Source organism: Labrus mixtus, chromosome 12 (assembly GCF_963584025.1).
Source record: "Labrus mixtus chromosome 12, fLabMix1.1, whole genome shotgun sequence".
Classification (NCBI taxonomy): Eukaryota; Metazoa; Chordata; class Actinopteri; order Labriformes; family Labridae; genus Labrus; species Labrus mixtus.
Window position 1 is genome coordinate 17,531,901 of NC_083623.1, and position 23,558 is coordinate 17,555,458.

Sequence of the window (23,558 nt, forward strand, 5' to 3'; positions counted from 1 at the left end):
GGTGAAATAACGTTGAGTCATTGCTATTGTTCAGACTGTTTTCTACTGTTGTTTGATGATGCCACCACGTGGCATGACAAACCTGTGTTATTGCCAACGTAAGCAGGTGATAAAGAATGTTCACAGCTAGCTCTTGTTTGTTATATTCCATTTGACAGCACCAAATCTTATGCTGCTTATCACTGACTGCCTTTTTCTGCAGTTTTTGAGGGTTGGAACGAGCCTGTATGGGCCATTGCAGAATGAATAAGAAACCGTCAGGGGAATTGGTTTCAGTAAGTTCTTAGGTTATCATGATTTGCACATGTCTTTGCTCTCACTCAGAGGCTCAGTCAGAGGAGAGGAAGGGAACCCCGCAGAGGGAAAGTGCAAGAAAAGCTCCTGTTTTTTGTTGCTTCTCAAGTAAACTCCGCAGATGACAGGCTGGCAGCGTTGATGGATGGCATGGTTACAGTTTCTCTCTTTGGCAATCAATGTTTACCTTCCTCTCTTTCTCTCCCCATGGCAGTGTGCAGCACTTTGGCCTTTAGAGTTTTTATTTACAGTAGCAGGTGTTGCACCACCTTCAGTTTATATAAAGTTTGAGATATTGAATTGGCTCCTTGAACGCCACAGATGTTCGGGTTAACATTGCTTTGCTTTGGCTTCAATTCGAGAGCTTGTTGGAAAAAAATAAAGCATGTATTAAAAAAAGAAAATAGTGCATACTGCGGTGCTTAATCTTTCTCAGCTCTGCTCAGAAGTAGCGAGCGTATCCTGACAGTTGTTTGCAATGAATAATATAATTTAATGTTTGTTTCACACTACATCCGCAAGGAATTGAAGCCTGAAAACACCTTCTCCACCAGTTCTGTTTGTGTAGCACAATGATTTTTCTGTCAACCATCTCAGTTGGTCTGTTTGGTAATAAATGATGTTGTGCCTGCAGAGCCCATGTTCCAGCTTGCCAGGCGTTTGAATGAAAACCTGCCAGGACTATACATTTTTTCACCCTTTTTTTTTTTTTGGCAATAGTCCTGCGTACGTCTGTGCTTAAACAGACTCACAGTCATTCAGGAATCTCATTAACTCTTCAACCTTTTCTCCATTTGTTTATTAAAAATGAGCACGTCACTCCTGCAGTCTGTTTTTGCACACAATCAGTGTACAAGCAAATTAATTTCTCTCCACCTTCTTGCCTTGATATCTCAAGAGGGTACACACTGTGACCATTATTTTCTTCCTGCCGGGCATAACAACCAATCTTCCATTGTCTCAGTTGAAAGAGATTCTTCACTGTAGGGAAGATTTTGAGACTTTTTCCACAGGATTGACTTCACACCAACCTTATGTGATTGATTGACTCTGCTTTGAGTATTGATTTGGACTGGTGATAAGAGGTGTGAAATGGCTTTTAGGTATGAAGCATTGCTTACAAGCAAGTTACAAAAATAAGTAGAGTAAATGTTTCTTTTGTTAATAAATAAATGCAGCTGGCCTTTCTTGTAAGGAGAGGTGCAGTAAAGAAGGTTTCGGCACATGGACTACACCGCTTTGATCTATTCATAGATCCAGCAGCAGCTCCCAGAGAATTATTATCATTTTCTCTCCCTACTTTTGAATTAATACTAAGGGCTGATAGAGCGTGTGCCTCTGTAATGGATTGCTTTGTGTTATCGTCCAGTGCTCTCCTGAGAGACAGTCTTGCTGAAGGGGAAACGGGAATGAAGCTCGAGCTGAAAGGCATGCACGGGCGAGAATCATAGAACACAAATCACGGCACCTGTCAGGGATTCAATGGACAGGGGTGACATCTGGCCTTGTTTTGATACCTTAGCTGGCTACTTCCAAACCCTCGTCTGCTGTCCACAAGCTTGATTACCCTTCTCCAACCTCTGGAAGATAACTTTTCCAATCTATATATCCAGCCACCTCAGAACTGCTTCTTCAGTCTTCCTCTTCCTCCTTTGCTCTCTTTGAATTGATCTGTCAAGTCAGTGTGTGCTGGCAGATCAATAGGAGCCATACTAATTACACACAGGCAATCTACAGTAGATCAAGCCGTGAGCAACATTACATCACTCTGATTATTAATTATTTTCTTTCTGCTTCTGCTATCACTTTGATCAATCCTGCTGTTTTTCAAATTTGCCATAAAAAATCCCCAACTGCTGCTGCAATCAAAGGAAATGAAATCGATATGGCGCACTGCCTCTGTGGGGAAAATGTGGGGAATGAAAGGTAATGGGATGTAAACAGAAACCTTAATTGAGCGCAGAAGCAGGGTTTTAGTGAGCATTAATGAGAATCAAAACAAAAGTGCCAAATCTATAAGCCTATAAGTATGTGTATGATCAAAAACATCTTTTAAGATTTTTTTCTTCCCTCAATTAAAATTCACATTCAATCTGATTTGCATTTTTAAGCTCAATTATTATTTTTTTATGTTCATGAAATTGATTTTTTTTTTTTTGCTTCTACTTGTTGTTAGAGCTTGAGGAAGTGTTTGCCAGCATTTAAGGCCTCCATCTGCCGAGAGCTTTGGGACACAAAAACGAACCCACACACGCACACACACACACACACACACACACACATTAGATATCATTTTCCCAATCATTGTTTTCCAAAGAATTCAGCTACATCTTACTAGCACGTCTTATACCATGGTCTGGGTGAAAACTGCTTTCTGAATGGCTGAGTAGTGTCAGTTCACTATAGAGAATTGGAAACCTTTTAATAGTTCCAGTAAGTAACTCTCTGTTCACTGTTCAAAACAAATGTGCCGACAACATACAGAATGTGCATGTATTTAAATTGAGTAACCGTAGCAACAAAGCCTCTGATGTATCCCAGCCTACCTGGCTTCACCCCCTGCAGAAGTAGAGTGTTTCTGTGGCTCCTTGCGCATACATGTTGGATCATAAAAGCTATCTTACAACAACAGACAACATGGTAGAATTGGCCATCAGAAAGTTGAAGCACAGTTTAATTCAGTGAACAAGAGTCTCCTCTCTTCATGACAATCTGCTGTCCAAAAATGTTGGTGTACTATTTTACTTCCAACCTGTTTTCATTTTTATGTTACCGTGGTTACCTACCTCTGTTAGACATCTGCGTCTTAAGAAAACATTAGGTAAAAACTAGTCATTGACGTGTTTTTGTTCTTAATCACATTGAAACAGGTTTATTTTGGGGCTTTGTTATTTAGACGGAACAGTGGACAGAGTCAGAAATCGGGGTGAGAGAGAGAGTGGGGAATGACCTGCAGGAAAGGAGCTACAGAAGAGGCCGCCCACTTGCAGGACTTACTCTACATAACCACTAGGCCCCGCAAATCAGCATATGAGCCCAGATTGATGGTGGTTTCAATGCGCCAACATGATTTACTACCACTGCTTACAGATAGTATTTGATGAAAATACATTTTGTCAGTTGTGTAAATAACTTCTGAATATTCCAACCGCCCATCGCTGCAGACTTGAGAAAGAAAACATTCACTTTGGCATCTGCAAACCACCCACCATCGATTAACAGACATTAGCCAGGCTGCCAAAAATGAAAATAACAAGATGCGTCATTTTGAGTACATCTGTATGTCTATAGTTGTAAACATCACATGTACTTTTCTGTCACTATTTTTATAAACAGTTTGTTTTTTACACATATTGATGATACCAAATGTGCTGAGAATGATACATCCTCCTCTGTGGTGTTCTTAGCAGACACAGACACTTGCAGACCGGCTCTGTGTAATTTATAGCAATTAACCGCCGTGCCATTTGTACTTTAGAGGCTGGCTGAAAAGTTGAAAGGATAGGTAGGGACAAGTGCTCCATCTGCAATTACCCATGGTAGACAAAACACTCTATTTACCTGCAAACTAATGCTGATGAAAACTTGCACCCCTATAATTGTGGATCATCCAGGTACCAAGTAATTACTTAATTGGTATTGTTCTCACACACACAAACATACATTGACTCTCCTCCTCTGCTATCGCACCTCCATTCACTCTATCTCTGTCTGTCTCTGTTGGTAACACATTTCTTCTTTCCCTTTGACTGAGAAGGGCATGTAAAGTCACTAATTGTGATGCAGAAGCTGTAACTTGTCTTTCCCTTAAACTGAATCTCAAGGATATAATGTACCGACTTTTTTTTCGCCCCAAGCAAATGCAGCAGCAAGCCCTCGTTTTGTTTCTTTGAATTTCTGGGGGAGGCTCTATTGTATCATCAGACATGAAAAGCATGAACTAATTTTTGTGTGATACCTGAGCTTAGTCATCTAAAGTAGCTTCTCTTTTGTACTCTGCATTGTGCAAAGAAGAGATATAAATTCCTGTCAGTTCAAGGTCCCTGTGGAAAAGGATAACAAAACATTGTAGAGTATAACCAAAGACAAACTTTAGAAGAATGAGGGGATTGTGTTCAGAGCACAGAGGTGCTGTCCTCGCTGTAGTCACAAATATGTATGTGCTGGTAATGTAGTCATGCAGTCTGATATGGTATGTTTAACAAGAAAAATCAGACTGGGAATTTATTTCAGGGATTTACTTTGAAGGTTAATGTAGGTAAAGAGCAGCTAGCTGTTATGAATGTAAGTTATACATATTCATATTATTGTAGTGCCTTTTTCTGTATGTATTTAAATTCTTTATTTGATTATTTGATGTTGATCTGAAACAATGCAACTACACAAAGGATGCAAATCATTTTGAGAACTCTGGTTTTATTTTATGATTTATGATGATTAAAGAAGATGTTTGCAAATTCTTGAATCAAAACTATGATCCTTTTTTTCCTCACGGATTTTTACCTGGGCCACCAGCTCTCAAGGTATAGTATAAGTCCTCTGTGCATGGGGTGCACTTCCTGCTAGGCTTCTGGACCCCAGACTGTACATTTTTTAGCACCAACTAGGACTGGTGCTCTTTATCCTCATATTCTCTTCTCTTCTCTTCTCTCCTCTTCTCTTCTCTTCTCTTCTCTTCTCTTCTCTTCTCTTCTATTCTCTTCTCCTCTTCTCTTCTCTTCTCCTCTTCTCTTCTCTTATCTTCTCTTCTCCTCTTCTCTTCTCTTCTCCTCTCCTCTTCTCTTCTCTTCTCTTCTCCTCTTCTCCTCTTCTCTCCTCTTCTTCTCTTATCTTCTCTTCTCCTCTTCTCTTCTCCTCTTCTCCTCTTCTCTCCTCCTCTTCTCCTCTTCTCTTATCTTCTCTTCTCCTCTTCTCCTCTTCTCTTCTCCTCTTCTCTTCTCCTCTTCTCTTCTCTTCTCCTCTTCTTCTCTTCTCTTTTCTTCTCCTCTTCTCTTCTCCTCTTCTCTTCTATTCTCTTCTCCTCTTCTCTTCTCCTCTTCTCCTCTTCTATTCTTCTCCTCTTCTCCTCTCCTCTTCTTCTCTTCTCTTCTCCTCTTCTCTTCTCTTCTCTTCTCCTCTTCTCCTCTTCTCTTCTTCTCTTCTCTTCTCTTCTCCTCTTCTCCTCTTCTCTTCTCTTCTCCTCTTCTCCTCTTCTCTTCTCCTCTCCTCCCCTCTTCTCTTCTCCTCTTCTCTTCTCCTCTTCTCTCCTCTTCTTCTCTTATCTTCTCTTCTCCTCTTCTCTTCTCCTCTTCTCTTCTCTTCTCTTCTCTCCTCTTCTCCTCTTCTCTTCTCTTCTCCTCTTCTCTTCTCTTCTCTTCTCTTCTCTTCTCTTCTCATCTTCTCCTCTTCTATTCTCTTCTCCTCTTCTCTTCTCCTCTTCTCTTCTCTTCTCTTCTCCTCTTCTCTTCTTCTCTTCTCTTCTATTCTCTTCTCCTCTTCTCTTCTTCTCTTCTCCTCTTCTCTTCTCTTCTCCTCTTCTCTTCTTCTCCTCTTCTCCTCTTCTTCTCTTCTCTTCTCTTCTCTTCTCTTCTCCTCTTCTCTTCTCCTCTTCTTCTCTTCTCCTCTTCTCTTCTCCTCTCCTCTTCTCATCTTCTCTTCTCTTCTCCATTGTTGCTTTGTTCACAGTCATTGAAATACATTACCCTTGTAAACTGAAGATATGTCTTACCTTTACAATGTTATGGCATCTCTAATCAGTATCACTCTCTTTTCTTTACTGGTTAGTCTGTTATGGCTCAAAGTTTGTTTGTTTTTGTTTTTATTGATCTTTTTTTTCAACCAACCCTTCTCCAAAAATAGTATACGTAAGTAACAGTCTTGCACCTTCTTTTAGAATAAAAACGTGTTAGTAACCAAAATTAATTTATTTTGTCTGTAACAGTGGACAATTAATGAGCTACGATCAGTTTGAATAAAAGAGACAATTAATCCTCTGAATGTTATATCTAGAGCTGAGTAACGTCTTCTATTTGTCTTTAGTGTAATTCTTTCATTGATATAACTAAAAATAACAAGACATTTGTACAAATTCAGTTTTCTTACAGTCTTCCCCAAATGAGCCATTAGCTATGGAGACCAACAATGTTTTTGAACCAGGCTGTAAACATGTTTGTTTCTGCTGCTAGTTGTGTATGTTTGCTAAAAGGATATGGAGGCCGATGGGATTTGACCGTCCTTTGAAACGGGCCTCAAATGGCGATATAAGAAATTGCAGTTTCAACCATCGATCTAATAAAATTCTAATGGATGCATATCGTGTTTGATTTTCAAAATTCCCTTTTATGTATACAATGTCTGTGTGTTTGTGTATGTCGATGCAGAAAAACTGAGCAACTGATTTTGAATCATCTGAAACGCTTGTTGTCCTTTTCCCGTCCAGATGGGGTTACAGCGCTGGTGGGAGCAGGAGATCCCTGTGGACGGAGCGATCAACAAAGGAGAGCTCATGACACACAACCTGACTGAGCTCATAAAGCCCGAATCCTACGAGGTGCGCCTCACCCCCATCACACGTTTTGGAGAGGGCGACTCCACCATACGGATTGTCACGTACAGCGGTGAGTGCTGCATGCTAATCCTCAGGAGGACAGCGATCAGTCTGCTCATCCTGTAGTGTTTGAATATTTTCACATTTGGAAAATCAGAGTAGGCTGGATTCACTTTAGTTCACTGCTTACACATGTGGATGCACAGGTGAAGGAATCACAGCTACAGCTGGTAATGTTATCCTTCAGCTCACTCAGAAATACTCGTAAATGAACTGCAGCTTCAGTTTGAGCTGCTGCGCCATGACACATGTTCATCAACGCTGATTGATATCAATAGTTGAGTCTCATCTGGATGATGATGTATTATGTATGATATGTATAAGGAAGGAGCAGAAAAATAGTGAAGTCATTAAAATGATTAGAATTGCATCTAATACATTCAGTCATCAGAAGACAGCTCGAATCAGCCAGCCTTTGCTTCTTTGCCAGTCTCAGTGAATGCTGATCAGCTGGATAATCATCACTTCCTCCTGACCTTTATTGCTTGAGTCAGGTTTGTCCTGGACTGGGGCAAAGGCTGACTTGATGTTCTTTTGCATGAGGGCTGATCATGACGTCACACATCACGTGATTGAAACATGTGGTTTGGGTCAGAGGAGCAAACAGAGCTGGTCATAGATGAGTCATGTTTGGCTTTACAAAACAATGCTTTTTTTTTGTTCCATTTCATCTTTTCCTTGGTTGGAGGATGGGTTTTGTCGACTGGAATGTTTATATAACAGATAGCTTTATCTATTTTATATAACAAATATTTACAGAGGTAGCCCCATCATAGCCTCTCTTACATTGTAATAACTCTCTGTGCCTAGCACAGAAACAGAGGGACAATAACATGTTCACTGCTGTCATATTGGCTCTATTGATCGATCTATGTTTTGAATCGGGGCCTTAGTAATTGAATAGCAGCCAGAAGGACATATGAGTGCTGTTTGGCTGGTAAGGCCAGAGAGAGAATACATTGACACAAAATATATTTCTTTACTGAATGAAATGGCATCTTGAACATGGAAGCACATTCTTCAGCCACTGGGAACAAACTGGCTGAAATACAAAAGCTACATTAGTATCCACACTACCCTGCGGTGCTAGGGAACAGATGCACAGGTACTCGAGTTGTGCAGAAACAAACTGGCATACTGTTTCCTGTGTATAGCAGTCTGCTGAGGTCTTCCTGAGTGCTGCTACTGCTGCAGTTGTGAATTATTCAGTTTCACTGCAGCTCATCATGGCTGTTGAAAAAAGAGAATTCAGAAAGAGAGGAAGAGAGAGAGAGACAGTTAAACTTTCTCTGCTGGTATTTTTGTCGTAGTTTGTGATACTCTGTGGTCTCCTCCAATCCTTCACTTGATTTCAGCTGAATTGAATCAAATAGAATCCAACCAAAGTTAAGGGAAGAGAATCAAGGCTAATTAAGACAGAGAGAGGCACAGAAAGAGAGACAGAGGCAGCCAAGTTGGGATTTGGGGGGGAGGAAGAAGATACAGAGGAACAAAGTTGAAAAGAAGGAAATAAGTGAGCCAATAGTGATGTGCGAATGAGCTGCCCAACAAGAGACCAGACTAATTATCACTCCAGGGCTGCTCTGTTCTCCCACGCACAGCTCAGCGCCACTGTAGCAGCATAATGTAGGTCTGAGCAGAATCCATCTCAGCTCAGAGGATGTGTTCCGTATGACGACCTGGCTGACATGGGGATAAACACAGCTCATGATCATCTGTTATCCCCCTCCAATAACATCCCCTCCCATTGCTGTCATTAGGGAACAATGAGACAATGATGTGATTTAACAATTTTAAATAATAATGTATATTAACAAATCAGCATGTCTACATTTGGGTCTCTTTTATCTTTGGTCATATATTTAAACTATTTTTGGTGGAAGAAGAAGAAATCAACGTATTCTTCTATACAGACTTTTTCTAAAGAGACTTATTTTTCTTCTATTCATCACAAGGCTAAATATATTTAGCATTTAAATGCTAACAATTCTGATGATTCTGAAAAAGCTGATCATAAATAGCTTGTTGTTTTACTGATCTTGCATTCGGCTGTATGACGGAACCTTTGGACAATCTCAACAAAATAAAATAAGTGTGAATGAATAAGGAATAAGGATCTATGCATATCTCAAAGCTTAACAATAAAGGTTGGGGTGGCTGGGCAAGCTGAAGCAGCAAGTGAAGATGGGATGAATAGTGGCTACAGAGCAGTCATAGGAAGAAGTCCTGTTGGCTGGGCTGCACACCTGAATGCACATTACTGGAAGGTACCATGATTAAAACAGCTGATGAGAGCCAGATAACAAAGGATAAAATCCAGCTCACACAATTTCCCAAATCCTAAATACTGTACGATATTTAGTGCAGTGGTTCCCAACCTTTATTGGCTTGTGACTCCACTTTGACTTCACAAAACTCTGGTGACCCCAGACATCAAAAACACACACAGATTTTTTGCTCAAATTAATTGTGTTTCGATCTTGTAATTAGTTCTTCTACTGTTTTGTAAGTAAACATTAATTTAAAGACTTTATATGTGATTTTTCACACTTAAATGTAATAGAAATCAAGTATATCCTCTGAAAATAACTCTGTGAGTCATGACTGTCTACAATGGGTGTAACATCCGAGTCCCACTGTCTGTGATGTTTTCCGAGTTTTCCAAGTCCTATCTTCAGTTTGTTTATATCGCCGGGACGGCGGCTGACTCCTCCCCTCGCGAATAAAAGTTGTTTAATTGAGAGACTAGAGAAAAGAAGAATAACATACTGTGCTCACTGCTTAACTGTGTTTCTAGCTCACGCTCATTTCGGGTAAATTTACATGCAGTGTGAAGATACGAGCATAATAAAGATCGCTAGCATTAGCATGCGAACTCAACAAAGCACTGCAAGTTGTTTTGGTTTCATGCTGGTGCTCAAGGGTGACATCTGCTGGATCAAAAAATCGCATATTAAGCCTTTAAGAGCACATTTAGGTTTTTTGGTGTATATTATTACGAGCAGAGAAAGCAAGGCTGGGATAACATTTCTGCACAATCACAGAAAGTCAGAGACTCTGCACATCTCTTGTTTTGGCTTTGGCTATGGCCTACGTAGCCTGTGTTCATTATATATTATACAACATATACATGGAATACATAAACACCTTGGTCCCTTACATTCATGAAAACAACTAACTCTTTTTGAATATTCTGTGAATGGAGTGCTCTCCCACTATGCGCCGCAAAATAAGCTGTCCTAATTAATTGGCAGTGATATTTGGGTGTGCATGAGTGCATTTCATTTCGTATAAGATCTTGTTAATGCGACCCCAACCTCCCCCCCCCCCCCCCCCCCCCACACTTTTTTTGTTTGAGTCTTGAGCTTGATAGTTTGTCACCAGGACTGAAGGTACACCTGTGCCGAAAGCAGGAAGTGATCAGAAACCTGGACAAGCTGTTAACACGCCACAGTATCTTCTGCACTAACACAGCTGGCATTTTCCCTTTCCTCTGCTACAGGAACAGGAGCTTGTCAGAGGTTTTGTAAAATGTTTCCAGCCCCCAATTAAATGCAATATTGTACGCTTTGAGAAGAGAACCAAAGAAGGGGCAAAATTATATTGCAGCGCTTCCTTTACAACAAAGACAGAAGCTTTTCTATTTTAAATTTGCTGAAAAATACACAACCCATTCAAACACACACAAACACACACACACACATACAAAGACTTGAACAGTTATATAAAATATATTTTTGAAATTATAATCATACAGATAGTAATAACTTTTATTTATATAGCACTTTTTAAAAACAATGAAATTAATTTTAAAAAGGAATATTTTCTATTGTTGTTTCTGAATCTTAGTCTTTTTATCGTCCTTTGCAGCTTTTACTTCGTATTAGCAGCATCAACATGATTCTCCAAACAGTGACAAACGACTGTGCTTTAAACCTCAGTGATTACCAGTCAGGAGGTTTTGAACAGTGAGTGGCACTGAGACTTCACAGTAAGTTGTTTGTTGAATTCACTCGTAGATTTGGCTCTTGCTTTGTGGCATTTGCACCTTTTCTTGGCTCCCTCTTACATCACAAAATGTGCAGGTTAGTGGTCTCCAAACAACCGCCAAGTCATAAATGTGAATTTACTGCATACAGCCTTTTGCTCCACGTGGCCCTGAAAGTGATTTGTTTTGAATATACAGAAACAAACAACATCAATAAGGATTATCTATCTATCTATCTATTCTATTTTACCATTAGCTGTTAGCATAAGTGTTCTATTCTGCAGCTTCAACATTTGGTCCCTGAAACAGAAGTATGAGTGAGTGTACTCATCATTGCCCGATAGGCCAAGCCATCATTGTGATGCACAGAAAGCCGATGGTAGCAGCTTCTCTGCGAGTTGGCAAGAAAACACAAAAGCGGTTATAGTGTCCCCAGCTGTAGGATGAAGGATGGTGGTGTCACCCAGCTCCAAAGACACTCTTTTAAATTTTGCTGCAGTGACAAACACGGCATCTGTTTGATGTTCCTCATAACACTTTTCTCTCTCTCCCTGGTTCCTCCTAGACCAAGGATTTAGTGTTTAAGCCTCCTGTCAACTCTCCCAATGTCACGTAAAACACTGCAGCGGTTTCTTAATTTTCACATCTTTATGCAACTCATAGTGACATAAACAGTAACATGTGTGTCCTAAAGTCAAAAGCTGCCAGATTTAACATTAAATACTGTCTTTTTGTACTTTCTCCTGCTTAAGATGAGGGTTGTTGTCTTAATATATGCCAGTCATGGTTGAGGGAAATCATAATCCCAACTACGTTGTTCCTGATTTACCTTCTGAAATCTTAATATATCCATTTTTACTCGTTGACTACAGTACTTGGGCCTCAAAATTGCAACATAGTTTTTACAATAAGCAGTTTTCCCTCCAAATATCCTTTTCTTTTGGGGTATATTTTATAAAAGTATAGGTATATGACAGAATAAGAATAACATACTTCAAAAAGGGTTCAGTTTATCACAGAAGGTGCTTGTTAATGTGTTTTTGAACACAACAGATTGAGTAGATACCCATATACAGTATCTATGTATATGTTTGTACTTATTCTGTAGTAATATACCTTTTTCATTTACAGATATACTGTAATCAAATTCTTCTGTAAATTAACATATTTAGTAAGCCTGGGAGCATTTACTTCCCTGGTGTCTGTGGTCACCTAGCAACTGCTCTAAGCCATGTTATAGCTCTAACAGGAGCTCCTGTACGAAGCCAGAAAAAATATGTTACTTCTGAATTTGTGAGCTTAAATTGTGTTGGTAGTTAAGCTAGGCTAACTAATTGGTAGATAATACAACCTCTTGTCTTAATAAATTGATGTGTTCCCAGGAATGTCAAACTAATCCTGTACATTTTCAATAAATGATTGGAAAAATCAATCTGAGGCCAAGATTAAAATGTGTTTAAAACATTTCTTACTACTCATTATTTCTTATGTCATATGGAGTAACACCTGCTAAAGTATTCATGGCTGCACTAGTTTGTTTATCCGATTGTCTAGAACTCAAAAGCCAAACCTTCACAACACCTACGTGTCTTTTTTCTTTGGCAGCACAAAAGTGAGCAATGTGTCATTGTGCGTGGTAAGACGTATCATCCTATGTTAACAACCGGTGCATCATGGACTGTAGCCTCTGAACTAAACCAGTGCCCCCTCTTTTTGCTTTTTGCATTCCTTTACTTTTGTCACTTAGCTGTTCTTCTTCCACGTTCCTCTGCTTGAACAAAAGCAAAGTTCATCTATGTGGAAGTCCATTGAGGAATCAATTGCTTGCATCAGTGTGTGATATATCTACACTGATGCAAGAGCATGATAACACAGGAAACTATTGGACATTGGTTGGCTGTGTTTGTGGTGTTCATTGGTCTCTGTTACAACAGCATAGTTATGTCATCTGTGAAGAAGCAGCATTTGGATTGAAGGACACAATACATGTAGCTGTGATGTCCCTTCTGTTGTTTCATCAGGGACACATGAGGGGAATTAGATTTGCCCACACTGTTATTATTCTAACCTCTGGTTGGATCTTTGAGCTATCACACAGCTTTCTCAAATTTAGTAGCACCCACTCAGACCCCTTAAACATGATGGATGGGAATACTGTAGAGGCTGGATTATATGAGGTCAGGAAGCAAAAAAAGAAGAAGCTGCTGTTGTATATGAGGACACTTGGCTGCAGCCCTGGAATTGTCTGCTGCTTTGTAATAAAGGCGCAAGCCAGTGGGCAGGGAATCCTGCCAAGATGAAGTCAGTGTTTGTATCCAGGACAGGCTCGATGTCCTTCGGCAGTCAGTGAGCTCACTTTGTGTTTCAATCAAAATTAGTCGATTTGGATGGAAGGCATTCATGCATCAAGCAGCCGTTTGTTTTGTCCTCTCTATTAGAAAAGTAAAACTACAGAGTCATACATGCACCTCATGTGTGGGTTGAGGACATGCCCTGTCATAATAGATGTTTTCAAAGGGCTGCATTAAAAACCTATTTCAATTCAGGCAATGATCACTGCAGAGTGTTTATCTAGAGAATGATCAAAATTACACTTCATCCTTGATCATTATTTGAGGTTTTTGTAGCTCCAGGGAAAGCAGAGTGCTGCAGCATTAAAACAGGAAAATGAGATATTCTTTAAGTCTTTGCAGCTAGCCTGAGGGCTTTTCACACTTCTGCTTTAACAACATACATTTTGGGAAGAGCGTTTGAGCTCCACTAAGCAAAAGCATTTAAAGACAAGGCTGGAGAACTTCTCAAAACATTTCTGTCTGACCATGTATACTCTGATGGACAAGAGGCGTAACATCAGTAATGAAATGGAGAATAACTGCGAAATGACTTTCAACTTTGTGTGCCACTCTGTGTTCAATTCTGGAAAAGAAAATTACAGAGGGTGGTGATGTCTCAAATTGTTGCGCTGGTGCTTCATCACACATGCATCCAAAGCAACTGTCAGCAGACGCTTATTTTAATTGCTGCTCAATAACTGGAAACATACAGAGAAATGTAGATAGTTCAAAATAAAAGGTCTGCTGAAATGTGCGAGCACAGAGTAGCTAAAGTGCAGCAAAATGTTCAAGTGTTGCTTTAGTCAAGTTGAGAAACAGTTTGTGTGGGCACAGCCAAATAGACGTTTTAATTAAAAAAAATGTATCTGCTATTATTTGAACTAACATACCACTTGATCAATGGTTATGTAATAAAGAAATATCACACTCAATGTCCTGCTAGTGTTCTGTATATCAGCTTGGCTTTGATTATGTGACTGGATTACAGCTGTCCTGGTGACTCAGAAATAGTCGATCCCAGTCTCAACACTTTTTATATATCATTTGTTTAACCATATACAATAGAGTCCTCTGTATAGGAAGTACATATTAAGTTAGAGACAGTGTGTGCGCTCACAGCAGCAGTAAAGTAGCCCATGGGTCTGGTCTGTGCTCAGCTTGATTTCCTCAGTGGGGGCAGAGACACTGCTTGAGCAGACAGATTCATCTGGACTCAGGCACTGTGAGTCAGCCTGGGAACGTTGCAGTTTTCAAAGGAAAAAAAAGACAATGAAACATATTTTCCTAACCTAGGTCTTGGAAATGAAGAAAGGGGGGAGGAAGAAGGGGCAGCAGGAATGATTGGAGAGGGTTGAAGAGATTTGTAGAAAATGGGAGGTTGTGAGGGTGCTGAAAGAACAGAATTTAGTTTGAAAACTCAGCATCGTTTCAAAGGCCTGAGGCTGTAAGTTGTCATTTCAAGTATTTTCTCTGCTATAGCCTAGATGATGACGATGATGATGTTCTTCCTCTCTATTGCAGTCCAGTGTAGATCCAGGAGGAAGCATCAAGTGTTGTAAAGCTAGAGGTTTTTTTTCACAAAAACAACATAAAGATTATTCAAGCTTTTATTTGCGGGTGTTCAGCCTGTTCTCTCTACTCTCATGCTCCCTTTATGCCAAGGGTTTAGCTGCAGTGTTGCAGTTCGCTGAATGTTTTATATGATTCAATTGGAAATGCAAAGGATTAGTTCTCTCTCTCTCTCTCTCTCTCTCTCTCTCTCTCTCTCTCTCTCTCTCTATCTCATCTCCAGTGTGAAAGTGAGCATACATTTCCGTGCAGCAATAAACAGAAACCACTACTCCAGTTTCTTATTTTCAAAAGACTCATTGCACCTGCCCCGCAGCACTTCCACCGCTCCTCAGTACATGTTTTCCTTTGTACCAATGATTTGTTATTACTCACTTTAATTGGTTGGATTAAAATCAATTCCCCCTATGAGCAGCACTGTTCCATAAATCACGGCACGACATTGTTTCGTGGTAAAGCTGATGTCTCGCATCTATTCCGCCGGTCAGCAATCGATCATGAAAATGCCCATGAATCTTCTTGACAGGTTAAATGGTATTTACTCTGCAAAAAAGTGAAGTGCCGACTAACTGGCTCGTTGCGACTGTATGTGATACCCTTGACCTTTCTGTGTTTGTTGCAGCCGTAGCCTCTTAAACTATCAATGAGGGGAGCATTGAACTGTGCTTATAGCTGGACTGAATGCAAAACAAGTCTCGTTCGCATTTATCTGGACACAAGTAATCAGTGTTTGATGTGAAAGTTTCCAAAATGCGGTGTTGAAAAAACACACAGAACCAAAGATGTTACAGCAAAGTGATTAGCTGACGGCCACTTGTGATAATTACTCATTTCGATGATTTATCGGCGTCTTAATGGAAGTGTAAAATAGGCTTAGGGTTCTAAATGGAAGTCACCTTGAACAAGAACATCAGCAATGCCGTTAAATGGCAATAATGATTAGCAGTCTGGTTATAAGCTTATTAATGTGGTCAGCCTGCTCCTCCTAATCCCTCTGTCTTTTACATTTGATAACAGGCAGAAAACCACTGCTGTCACCTTTTACACTCCAAATCCCAGACATCTCTCTTCCTGTCTGCTCAATTATCCTCACACCGTGTGTGCCAGTAGATTACTTCCTGTTTAGCGTCTTTGTGTTTGTACACTGTGAACACAATGGAGCTTGAAGATGGAGCGTGCACACTTAAATGTGCTCGCAGTGTTTTAATATCACACGACCAAGTTTCCAACCTTCCCAGAGGCCTCTTTCATTTTGTTTATGACAGTGGAACGCTGAGTTTTTATATATGAAGACTTTTATTAGCTCTGTGCCTAAACATTAGAAGACAGAAGGATGAAAGGTTAGTAGAGGAGCTACTGTGAGCAGGCTTATGTTGTTTTGTGTGTTTGTGCAGCACACAGACATTATATTATATAATACATTTGTGTGCCTCTGTGTGCTCTACATGTGATGATGTACAGTGAGCAGGTTTTCATAGAGAAATAGAACCTTGACAGTGTTTGCTGAACAGTGAAGCTTATAAACCGGCTACTAACTCAAAGGTTCTAGATATTCTATACTAATTTCCCCGACCTTTCTTTTTGTTACAGCTCCCATCAACCCTCACCTGAGTAAGTATTGTGCTTCTCACTATGCATGCTTCGTCTCTCACCGAGGGGAGATGCAGAGTTTGTGTCCTGTCGATCTGGCTCTCAACGTGTCACACTGTACTGGAAGATCCTCCTTAAGTAGAAGTTAATGAAGTATGAAGAGTGAGACTCCTTGAGGGATTCTGGGTAAACATGCATCAGGCTGTTTGACATGTTGAGATCCTCTGCAGGACACTGTGCACTCTGGAAGTTTGAATTCAATACGTATTTCTGTACATGTGTATAAGTACATTTGCATGCTTTCTGAGCAATACCTGCATGTGTCCATCTGTGTTGTATTTGTTTCTAGCCTCTAATGTTTAGTCCCACTTGTGGAACCCTTTTTTTCACAAAACTCTGCAAATGCGCTATTTACGCCTTGAGAATCCAAACTTAATCATTGTTTGTCGTGCTGCATTGTGCTGCTGTGTGTTCTGGTTTATTTATTTATATAGAGATGTATTTTGGTGGGTGTTCAGGCAAACATTGCCAACATAATAAAAAAAACCATCCTAATAACCAACATCATTATCTGAATCCCTGATGGTAACCATCTTATCTGCACGCCTCCTCTTCCTCCTTCAAATACACCTCTATCTCACGGGCGCACAGGGCAAAAACATTCAGCTTAGCTCACATTGGACGGGGGCGTTAGTGTCTAGCACCAGGAGCTAGACCTTCATTTAAATCTGCATGCCTATGAGGAGAAGAGTCAAGAGTGCCCGCAACCCCGGCCCCCATTCCTCCACTCCGCCACTTCTTCCTCTCCATGCTCACACTTTCTATCTCGCTCTGCCTCGCAGCTTCACTGCCCTCTTCCTTCCCGTCGGTCCATCCGCCCACACTCCGACTCAGTCTATGTTACCTACATTACCTGAGTAAAAGCAGCACATTCTGCTCCTCTCAAGGTCACCACTCCAAACTGCTCCCAGCTACGTTTTAATAAATCAATGAATATTTATCAGAACGCATGCCTGCATACTAAATCTTTTTCTACTATCTCTTTGAGGACGCACACACAGCAGCACTGTGTCCTCTGGTTAGGTGTTCTGCTTTGTTTGTTACATGGATTAAATGAGGGTTTCGACATTCTTGATCCCCCCCGCTACACCTTCATTAAAGTGAGTGGGTTAGTCCCCCTGGCGCTTGGTTTCCCACTATTCATTAGTGTATTCACTGTTAGACATTCCCCTACATGTGACCCATCATAACCTCCTGCTGGAGCTACAATTACTGTTTTTTTTTTCTTCAAGGGGGACAAAACCTGAAGTTTCATTCCCTCTCTGCACACTCCGCTAGTTTAAAAATTGCAGTCACAGGGGCGTTAAGAGCAATGGAGGAGAAGGGAGGGCAAAGCGGGGGAGACAGGGGAGGAGAGGGAGGGGGGAGCAACCGATATCTGTACCTATAGACACCCACTCAGGAGAAGATGAAGAACGATAGAGAACGAGGGAGGCGGGGTCAAATTTTAAAAAGTGATTACAAAGAGTCCTACTAGTGAGACACCACAAAACATCCAAGGGTGAATTACTCACTTTTTTCTTTCAATCATGAAAGAAAAGTTTTTCAAATTAATTTGACCTCAACTGAGTCAGTTTTAAATATATAATCTGATACTTCTACATTGTGAGATAACAGGAAACTATTAAACGGTCAGAATTAACTCACAAATTAGAGCAACATCTTTCAAATGTTTTGATTTGATTAAAACATTACCACTGAGACATTTGATACTGAAGTGTCCAAGTTTTTTTTTCACACAGCTTTAGACTGGGAGCCAGGTCCATCCAACAGGTCCTGCTTTGCAAACTTTTTTTCCCCAGTAAGCGCATACACTGGTTTATCATCCAAGGTATGGGTGGTCTAAAATCAAAATAATGTAAATTCAGGGAGTTCAAAATCAGGGAGTTGTTCAAATTACATTTTTACAAAATTATAAAATTTGGAAAAGAGAACCCTTAAACCCCCCCCCCCCCCCTCTTTTCAGAAATGTTCCATCTTCACTGAACCAAACTACACTTCACATTGTCAAAACAAGGGAAAAAACCTGCCTGACGTTTCCACTACAGTCAGCGAGAGGTCACAGCTTAATTTAGAAACTCTCTTTACAGGATGGTATCCTTAATTAGGACTTTACTGTCGTATACTCCCATGAGACACACACACACACACACACACACACACACACACACACACACACACACACACACACACACACACACTGCAGGAAATCTCATAAATATACAGTGTTGCCACACTGCACATATTGTACCCTCCAGGCACTGTTTAACTATATACTGAACTGATAGTGAGACCCTGTTTCTTCTCTGCTGCTCACCAGGAGAGTTTCACTGCAGCTTTGAGGAGGAGCCCATCTGCATGTTCACCCAGGACAAGAACGACGATTTTGATTGGACGAGGCACAGTGCTGCCACTCGCGACACAAAGTACACACCCAACACTGGGCCCAGCGGTGACCGCAGTGGATCTAAACAGGGTGAGTACAAAACCCAGGGACAGAATTAAACTCATTTAGCATAATTTATAGAAATTTGTGGACAACAGGAGCTGGAAGGTTTTTTCTACCAATGGAAAGAAGATGAGACTCAGTTTAAGTCTCCAGAAAGAATGATTTACAGGATGCTGAACTTGTTCTACTCTTCATGACTCATGTTGGGTATGGGGGTTAGAACGATTATACAGCATCACATCCTCACAACCAGTGTAGGAATACACTGGGTAATTAATAATCCCTCTTTGAATTGGATCATTTTATGGTGATTATGCAGAATGTTTGCACAGGACATGTAGCTTTAGCCTCAATCTTTGTATCTAGACTTCAAAATGCTTATGTGATTGATTATTTAACGCCCTATTTTTGTCAACTTCATTCTGAAATCAGCTAATTGTTTTAAAAATTGCTTAATATTTAAATCTACTGCTGTTGTAATTATAAACCTAATATTATTTCTGATAGTAAGTAGAGCCTGACTTGAGAAATAACAATGTCTCAGTAAAGGATTCGTTATTTGATTTCTGTATTGATTCTTTAATGGCCTGATACACAGCAGCCACAGATCTATGATTATTACTTTGTGTTTTCATATGTATGACGAAAAATGAATTAAAATGGAATTGAATTGGAAACTCAGGTGGTGCAGTGTACAAGGGTTAATGTGTTTGACCTGAATCAGCTTCAGCTATCTATGACTATAGAGAAAAAAAGTGTATATAAATGCAGATAACTTTACATAAGCTGTGCAGCTCTAGTCATCAGGCCAGTTAACTCATTTGAATATGCCAGATGGAGATTTATCCATACAGCTGAATAATCATATTGTAAAAAAGGATGCACTAATAGGAAAGAAAAACACAGTTGGTGTAAGTGTAACTGATTCTTTCTGCCAGATGTCAGTGTGGCTCTGAACACACTGCACCTGCTCATTGGATTGGAAAAAAAGTCGGTTGAATGCACGCATTTAAATTGACACCCCTCTTTTATTTTCTCATGTTATGTATGGATGAATACATGAATACCCACGGTGCACAGGGAAACTGCATAATAATCAATTTACTGCTAAATTAAGTCCACAAAATATGAGATTATCAGCATTGAAACATGAGTGTTTCACCTTTTATTAAGAAATCTAAATATAGCAGTAAAAGTTTTTTTTGTCTTTGCCATGTTTAAAGAACTTTTTGAAGGACTCAGTTGTTCCAAAAAGTAAAATAAATGATTTCGGCAGCACTGAGAGGGTCATTGTTTTCTTGATGATGCTGCACAAGCTAACAATGAGCAGCCTTGTTGATTTATGTTCCATACAAACTTTCAGCTCAGTCTCTGTTTCTGTTTCCATGGGTACCTTAGCCAGAGAAATCTGCTCAGTGTTTAGTATTCAACATGTAAGTTGCATGTGCAGGTGTTCCATATTCAGGAATTTAATAAATAAAGCATTACCAAAATTGGATTTGTAGGAATCCATCAGAGGACGGTATCTGTGGTGGACTATAAGTGCCTATTAGTGTGCTGTGGCACCGGCAGCAGCTGAAGCAGTAAATAATGCATTGGCTTTAATCACCTAATGGTTTCAAAATGTCCAGCATTTCATTACCAGCAACATCCCTCTTTGCATATAATTATCTGCTATGAGATGCAACTGAGGGGTATATTCTGTTTGATTTTGGCTGCAGGGACATGGGGCTGCTCACTCGTTACCGTCAACGTGGCAGGGCAGTGATTGGCCTCAGATTATGTGGCTCAGACACAATCAGAGGACAGTTTGACTCACTGTCGACACCTCTGCTGTCCATGTCTGAAGGAGCGTGAATGTAACCTTATTGTTATCCTGTCAAATTAGCCCCCCGGTTAGAGCTATTAGTAAAATAAGAACTGTCCTTCATAGAGCTGCCTGCTCCTTAGTGCTGATATGGAAGGTTTCATTTCATTCATGCTATCACAGGCTGCCTGAAAAGCAACTGAGCATGACCAAGGATGTCTTTTTTTCTCAGTGCTTACAGGAAAAAAGTATTTGTTGGTGTCCCAGTAGACTTTCTGAGAGAAGTCGTGGGGGTTTTGTGTTGCTGCCTTGAAAAAATCCTCATATTTTTCAAAGAGTACATCTACTGTTTGTTTCCAATGAGGGTCAAAGACTTTGCCTTAGCCCTGAGGACATTATTTATATACTGTACATACTTTACCGCTGTGCATACAAATGTGCTAGAAGCAGCCTCCTGTACTGATGCATATATTCAAGGGTGTGTTGTTATGTGTTTCAAGGTTTCTACATGTACATTGAGACGTCACGACCGCGGAAGGACGGGGACCAAGCGCGGCTTGTGAGTCCGTTTTTCAACGTAGCACCTAAGAACCCTTATGGGATCACCAACCCACCCGCCTACTGCTTCGGCTTTTTCTATCACATGTATGGAAAACACATAGGTAAGATATTTACTCTTCATGTGTTTTGTTGTTCTGACTCTTTGCAACATACATTTGTTGATTGCTGATGTAATGTATCCACTGTTAAAAAAAAAAACCTCATTAATATAATTTGCACAATAGTGCATGGAAAAAGATGTTAAATAAATGAAGACACTGTTTCTGTTCAGTGCATTTGGTTGCTTAAGCAGCTTGAATCAACTTCAAGTGAAACTCGCTTTGGCAGTCTACTGCTAAATGATTGGCAAAGTTCTTATGGCTACAGAACTAAAAACAAGTCAATGAGAAAACACCACAATAGATTTTTTTTACCAGAAAAACAATCAAACATCTGCAGCACATCACAGTGCAATTTGAAACACAAATTGAGAGATGAGATTCTTGAAAAAATGTCTGCAGCCTACGTGTGAGTAGTCACGCTCAGAAAAAAGAAAGAGTGGCTGCACCTCCTGTTAGTTTTCCCCGTGGCCTGTGAGACGGGGTGCCATGAGTTTTCATGCCCAGATTTGTTATGTGGAGCTGTCAGATGTAACAAGTTAAAGATATCTCCTTTTTTCAACGCATCCATTCAAAGGTGTGTACAAAAATCCTTGGCATTGGCTCTTAAAGTCGTCTCTGAATCTAGATAACAACCTTGTCTGGCCCATTTGTAGATGGGAGAACAACTAAGGGGGCACACTGTGGTTTAAATCTGCTTCTATTTTTTTTTCATTTGGGACCCAATCAGCCGACCACAAGCGCTCCTGCTCAGAGTGCACTCTGTTTGTGAGTTTGTGCATTTGGGAGCAGAGAGTGAGATTGGATCTGCGGCACAAAATCAGCAGGCTTATTTATTGTTGAAGGCCCCTTGTGGTGACTTCTGTGTCTCAGCTTCACCCCTTATCATTAGCTACCATACAGGTTCATGAGGCAGACGAGGGGCACTGCTGACTGGGGTTGCAGGGTCATCATGGTATCGTGGGGGTTAGATGATGTTGAGGCATGAGAGTAGTTCATTAGATGGCAACCTGATGTGCACTGCTGGCACTTTAAAAACATGAAAAATTATCGAACTCAACTTTAAAGTTTTCTAAATTGTCTTTAACAAGTTTTCTCTAGTTTACACCGCAACCATTTTTTTAAGATATTCATCTCAGGTGGAACTCAAAACTCTCTTATAATTGACGTCTTCCAGTTTGTAAAATATAGTAAAGTAAAGAATCTGACGATGGACGATGTCTTTACTTCCAAGTTGAGCAGTAAATTAAAAGACATATAAAAGTTAAAACTACATGTTTGATCGCTTAAATGTTAGCATAAGACATATAGGCTAACATTAGCTTAGAGTTTACATTACATTTGAAAGCATAAAAATCTATACTTATATCTGTATCAACATCAGTGTTTATTTGAACATTTATGTTGTTGTTTTAACAGGGATGTTGGTTAGATAACTGTTACATTAGCAGGGAAAATGTTGAATATTAAACTTAGCCGTCTTTACCTAATTTGCTATGATTTGTTGTTTTACCTTGAAATATTGCCCAATGTGTCTCCAGATACTTTCTTTTCAAACTGTTAGCAGTTACATGCTAACAAATGTGTCAAATTCCCACATTGATGTGGTTTTTTTTCCGGAAATAAGTCAAACCATTTCTACTATCTAGTGGTTTCTTCTTTTATTTTTTAAAACATTTTTTTAATTCTTCTAATGCCCTGTTATCTTTTCTGGGCACTCAAATAATTAGGATCTCGTAATGTCTGCTCTTTAGAATTATCAGACTTTAACATGTTTACAGCCTGGTACAAAAAAACACCTGTCATAAAGTTGTCTGAAAGTTAGGCTGAGACAGCATTTCCAGCATGGCGGCTGCCACCGATGAGCCTCCGGAGCCCCCTGCAGTTTCAAATACATGGGCCAGACGTGGCCATTGAACAGGCCGGGGGGGGGGGGGGGGGGGGTCTGGCATCGCGTAGTTCCAGGTGATGTTACTCAAGCTTCGTTCATTAATATTAACAGTCCATGTCATTCAACATGTAGAATCGGCGGTCACCAGTCGGGGAGAGAAATCACTCTGATTGGGTCTCAGTCTGCGACTCGGGGCAATAGAGGGGACGAAGGAGGGCACAGAAGTCTCTTCTCATGTCACACTAGTACCGTCTCCTTATCTGCTGACATTTTCTTATGTTGAGGTTATAACGAAACATTCATCAGAAAAATGATAAACAAGTGTACAAATC

General features: G+C 40.2%; 1 protein-coding gene across 2 annotated transcripts in view; it reads left to right on the forward strand.

Moving 5' to 3' along the window:
- Positions 1 to 23,558, forward strand: part of LOC132985165 (MAM domain-containing glycosylphosphatidylinositol anchor protein 2-like) — a 186,668-nt gene that overhangs the window by 150,737 nt on the left and 12,373 nt on the right. For both annotated transcript variants that reach the window (XM_061052390.1, XM_061052391.1), the window contains exons 12-15: positions 6,713 to 6,890; positions 16,361 to 16,381; positions 18,741 to 18,896; positions 21,177 to 21,338. In XM_061052390.1, the coding sequence (XP_060908373.1) occupies positions 6,713 to 6,890; positions 16,361 to 16,381; positions 18,741 to 18,896; positions 21,177 to 21,338 (517 nt within the window). The remainder of the gene's footprint in view (positions 1 to 6,712; positions 6,891 to 16,360; positions 16,382 to 18,740; positions 18,897 to 21,176; positions 21,339 to 23,558) is intronic.